At 36.2% G+C, this 5,635-nt stretch overlaps 1 protein-coding gene across 1 annotated transcript; it reads right to left on the bottom strand.

The window, feature by feature from the left end:
• Nucleotides 1–2,570: 2,570 nt before the first annotated feature.
• Nucleotides 2,571–5,214, bottom strand: LOC107029144 (probable sodium/metabolite cotransporter BASS3, chloroplastic). The gene is made up of 5 exons (XM_015230484.2): nucleotides 4,724–5,214; nucleotides 4,427–4,522; nucleotides 4,030–4,336; nucleotides 3,639–3,886; nucleotides 2,571–3,204 (listed from the first exon to the last, which is right to left on the bottom strand). The coding sequence occupies exons 1-5, from the start codon at nucleotides 5,068–5,070 to the stop codon at nucleotides 2,961–2,963; spliced, it is 1,242 nt and encodes a 413-aa protein (XP_015085970.1). The 5' UTR covers nucleotides 5,071–5,214; the 3' UTR covers nucleotides 2,571–2,960.
• Nucleotides 5,215–5,635: the final 421 nt, after the last annotated feature.

Here is a 5,635-nt window from a genome sequence, read left to right on the forward strand (position 1 = left end):
AAAGAAAAAAGGGATGAATGTGAAATAATATCTTTTTTCAATCTCTTGTAATGACTTGTCTTAATTTCTTATGGCCTGACAAGTTTGGTTGTGATTATCAATTGGTCTGGGTACCACGATGATATACCGTAGTTTCACGGTATAATTAATACTTTTTCCTTAAGTTTAGTGTGTCCGAAAGCCTTTTTGTGCTAATTTTGATATAAGTTTCTCTTTGTTTTGCAGGAAATCTGTCCAAGGCTGAATGCGGAGATTTTGAGCGAAAAAATGCAGAAGAGACCACCTACGGAGCTTATGACGGTCCGTCGTGCTTGTGACGGTCTGTAGGTGGCAACGTAGTGCAGCTGCTGAAGGAAGACGGGGAAGTCTGACCAAGTGTGGGATTACGAAGCTTGTGACGGTCCGTCATGGCTATGACGATCTGTCCTGCAGGTTCGTCGTGAAGTTCAGAGAAGTGATCCCAGTACCCAAATTCCGAGAGTTGAAGTATTTTGGAACGAAGACCCTCGACGGACCGTTGTGCCTATGACGGTCCGTCATACCTGCCGTCGAGGGGAATGAAGAAAGCAGCAGAAGAATTGTACCAAGTATGGGACGACGGTCCGTTGTGACCGCGACGGTCCGTCGCGAGGTCCGTCGACCCAACCGCGTTTTGGCAGATTTCCAGCAATTAGAATTCTTGTTTAATTAGGTTTTTGTGTTTTTATAAATAGTTCGAAAAACCTCGTTTTTGAGGTTAGACACCTGATAGTTAGACTCTTAGATTGTTGAAACTCCGTATTCGTAAACATTGTATTGTGAGATTCTCGATAATCATTAGACTTTTCGTGAGATTATTGATTACTTTGAGAATTCTTGCAAGTGATTTTTGGTGATTAATCAAGCAATCTTTTGGACTTTATTCTTTCTCATTGAAGTAAGTACATGAATTCTTATTTAATATATTTGAATATTGTGTTTATGGCTATGAGTAACTAAACTCCATAACTAGGGTTGTGGGAACCATAGGCAAATAATGAGATAAACCCTAGCTAAAATAACAATTCTCGAATAGTGTCTTGCATGTATTAATAATTCTTTCGCTTAGAAGTCTTTTTAACGGATGATCAACGTTAGAACTCGCCTTAATGCTACTTGCCGGACCAAGGAGGTAGATAATAGGAAAAGAATTATTAACATAGATTTAGTGTATACTATCTAATAGGCTAGTATTGATTGGTACGAGGTAATAACTGAGTCAAATATCGAATACGATGCTTAATATGAGGTAAAGATAAGGGTTAGGAAAGCAACACACGTAGCCGGACCAAGGTGCGGAGTGAGATTTTCTAGATGCCGGACCAAGGATTTAGAAATACATAACTTATCACTTTGCATGCAAGATACTAGGAAAGAATTGTTATAGTTAGAATTATCAAGTTATGAACCTGTGGGGAACACGTAAACCCTAGTTACTTTGATTAATTGATTAAAATCCAACTTTCAAAACCATTAAGTGTCTCTTTCAATTTCGCTAGTTATTTTTAATCATTAGGAAATACAAACCCCCCTTTTTATGTTTTTACTTTCCAAGGAAGTCATCAACCGAACAATAGTAATAAACAAGTTGAAGTTAAGTCTAGACTATTTTCCTCGTGGGAACGATCCCAACCTCACTAGTTGGGTTATTTACTTGACGCGGCCGCTTTACTTCTCATTTGAGAAGTAAGTTTGAGCGTATCACACGACGGATACAAATGATCGATTGGTTTGGTATTTTGTCCGATACAGATTATGATACATCAGAATGAGATAGGGAAGTTTGGTGATAGGGTGTATGAGTTCAAAGGTAGTATTAATTGGTAGTAAGTGTTGTGGTTGAAGGATCAAAGTGGTATAGCTTCAAGTTGTAGTTTGGTGATAGGGTGTATGAGTTCAAAGGTAGTACTAATTGGTAGTAAGTGTTGTGGTTGAAGGATCAAAGTGGTATAGCTTCAAGTTGTATGTTTTTTGAATATTTGCATGATATTATGTGGCAGATTCGGGTCAATCGATGATATCTACTAGTACGTGTTATTTGTATTGATACTACTCTCATTATGTCACTTGACATAGTCAGTTACTCTCATTATGTCACTTGACATAGTTAGTTGCAAGATCATTGATGTTTTCTTAGGTGAAGCAATGATGATCTCCAACAACTTCTATTCTTCTTTCCTTCCTTATAGTGGATGCTATATCCTATATTGATATTTTGGTTTTCTTTTAGAATCTCTAATATGGGAAAGTTTCGCATGTTTTAAGGGACATGTTTAATTTTCCAAGACCGAGTAATTATATACTTAAATAAGGTGATAAATTGATGTTTGTTTACTTCCACTTTAACAGTTTTAAATCAGATGGTAAGGATTCCCTATTTTGGGGTTACGATAAATGTTCATACTGTCCGATGATTTGGATCGTGACGGTTTAGATTTTAATAAAAAATATTTCGTCACGAGCCCTGCCCTACCCCGCTCCGTTAATTATTAAACGTGCCCCACCCCGTAAGATGAGCTAATAAGACCATCCAGCTATCTGTTTAAGCAAGCTACACTAAAATACTATACATTAAAATTGTATAAAGAGAACTGTATCAGCTTCAAGCCCTTCACTTTACCAGTTACAATACTATAGAGCTAATAAGACCATCCAGCTATCCGTTTAAGCAAGCTACACTAAAATACTATACATCAAAATTGTATAAAGAGAACTGTATCAGCTTCAACCCTTCACTTTACCAGTTACAATACTATCTCATCTACCTCTTTATCAGATTTCATACATACTTTCAAAGGTCATTGTAGTATATATATATATATATTATATGCCCCCATCTCATTTAGCCGTTCTACTGCATTTAAGTTAATTAATTTGCCTAATCCTGAAAGGACATCTACCTTTCTACTAAGTATCCTATTCTCTATATACCAATCTCTAGCTTACAGTGAAGGCTTGATAGTCGAAGCATTTGATGGAAACAGAATGGATGGAATGTCCCTGATCCGGTATCCACTGCCCCAAAATGAGGCAAGACAAAGGCCCATTATAGCCATTGCAACAACAGAACATGCAGGTGGTACCGCTTGACTGCTTCCAAGGAATTGAGTTGCAAGTAACCCCGCCAGTGTAGAGCTCTGCATTCCTGTGCATAAAGAAATTGTCCTGCACACTTCTTCTTCAAACCTGCCATTGTATATGCAATGAGATCAGAGTAGATGAAAAAGAACACCACCAGTTCTCTTCAAGCCCACAGACGGCAACAAATTGAAGCAATTAAAGATGGTATTCAGAAGCAAGAGTTGAACATTATTAACTTTCATGAAGAATCCAAATATGATATTTAATCACCCATTAAATGACATATATTCGACCCAAAATTGGACATGTCAATTAATGTGAATGTCAATAGGAGCAATTTGACAAGACTCTTGCATCACTATGATGGGACCCAGTTTGGATAGTTCAATTTATGTGATACCCATTGATGAGTATCACATAATCTAAGAACAGGAAAGCAATCATCAACATGACGGAAAATGTGTCACAAGTACAGTGCTTGAACCACAAATGCATTTCATCACATAAAACAGGTGCAGCTACAAGAGACTAGCCAATACCTTAAAATTGGAAGTTTTGAGAGCCAATATCCCAACGCAAATGCCATTCCATGAAATGTCAGTACGGGAGCGATCAATTTTGCACCCTCAGCAGAAAGAATCTGAGCGCGATTGATTGCAAGAGGGCTGCCAATACACAGTGAAGTACAAATCATGGCAACAAATGGCATCACAGGTTGAATAACAGATACTACTGGTTTTGCATAGGTGTTCAGCACTAAGCCAAGAGCGACGGGGAGAAGAACAACCTTCAAAGACAGTAAATGTACATGGACTCATTGTGATGTAAACAACTGATATATTATGATATAAAAAGCCTTTAATCAGTACTGTTTGACATACTACAATTCTGCTAATTATCAAGCAGCAATAGAGTTGGGACATCTGATACCTGCAAGATTGACTTTGCCATTGCAACTGCATCAACTGGAACGACTGAACCAATAAGAAGGCCAGTTAAAAGTGGAGTAACAAGAACTGAAGCAATAGTACTTGAACTGGTCAAGAGAATACTGAATGCCACATCACTTTTGCTCAAGAAGCTGGCGTAACTTGATAATTGAGCCCCTGCAACACAAGACATAAGGACAAAACCAGCGTAGAACGTTGTAGGCATTCCAAATGCCTGTGCTACCAACAAACCAAGAGCTGGCTTCAGGACATATTGAGCAACGAATCCAACTGATAAGGGAAAAGGTCTGCAATCAGCAAAGGTCAAAAGCTTTACAACGAAAACACCAACTACTTTACTAGTGATCAAGTCCATAAAACTAGTAAATTGGGCTTACCTTTTAATCGCAAGAGCAAAATCATCAATAGAAAGTTTAATACCAATTGATAACATGATTCCTCCAAGTGCAGGAGCATACAATTCTTTAGAAACCCTGCATATTCCTCTATCAATTATACAAGAAAACAATATACAAATGTTGTATTCAAAAAAACAAAAGATTATACCCATAAGTGAAGGGAATTTGCGAACATATGTAGAACGAAATTCGATGTAAATAGAAATTGTGTTAAAATTAAACCGGAAACTTGTGATTTAAATTATTGAGTTTAGAGTTGAATGAAGATATGGTTACCATGTGAAAGTTGAAGGGTGAGAAAGAGCAGCAACAGCAGTGAGGGCCACAACAAAAGGAAGCAATGCAGAAAGTGCTTGTGAATAATCCACCTTTTCATCATCTTCTGCTACATAAAAGCTTTTCGGATTAGCACCAAACGAAAGTAACGACAAGTTGCCTTCCCGTCTCTGCAAACCCACTCTCCCAGTTAACGGAGACGAAGTCAAACATGCAACAGCGCATCCATTAAACCCTTTTAGAACTGGATACCTTATAGAAAAAGTACTCTTACTATGGAAAATTGAATTAGGGATAGAAAGAAAAGGTTTTGGGTACTTGACGGATAAAAATGGAGTTGTTGACATTCTGAGAATCAAAGAAATAGCTCTCCGGTGAATATAATTTATCCCGATCGCCGGAAAAAATTGACTACTTTTCCGGCGAGGAGGAAAAAAAAAGGAGAGGAGGAGCAAAGCGCTGAAGAGATGACAAGAGAGTTTTATACAGGAAAACTTATTTATGGTGTTTACGCTCATGTAAACTTCTCTTTCTTTTTGTCCTTTTGTCTTTTTTTTTTCTTTTTTCGAGATGTTTTGTACAGTCGTAGATATTTGTCACTTTATTTTATATTAATTGGATTTTAAAATTTTATTTTATTATTAAAAATAATTTTTATTTTAAAGTTCATGATTGATATTCGATAGTATTTTTTTTATATATACATATTTATCCTAACATCTATTAAACATATAAATTAAACTACTTAAAAAAGTTAAATTTATGATTTTATTAAAAATAATTTTTATTTTAAAGTTCATGATTGATATTCGATAGTATTCTTTTTATATATACATATTTATCCTAACATCTATTAAACATATAAATTAAACTACTTAAAAAAGTTAAATTTATGATTTTAATAAAAGTAAT

Source organism: Solanum pennellii, chromosome 9 (assembly GCF_001406875.1).
Source record: "Solanum pennellii chromosome 9, SPENNV200".
NCBI lineage: Eukaryota > Viridiplantae > Streptophyta > Magnoliopsida > Solanales > Solanaceae > Solanum > Solanum pennellii.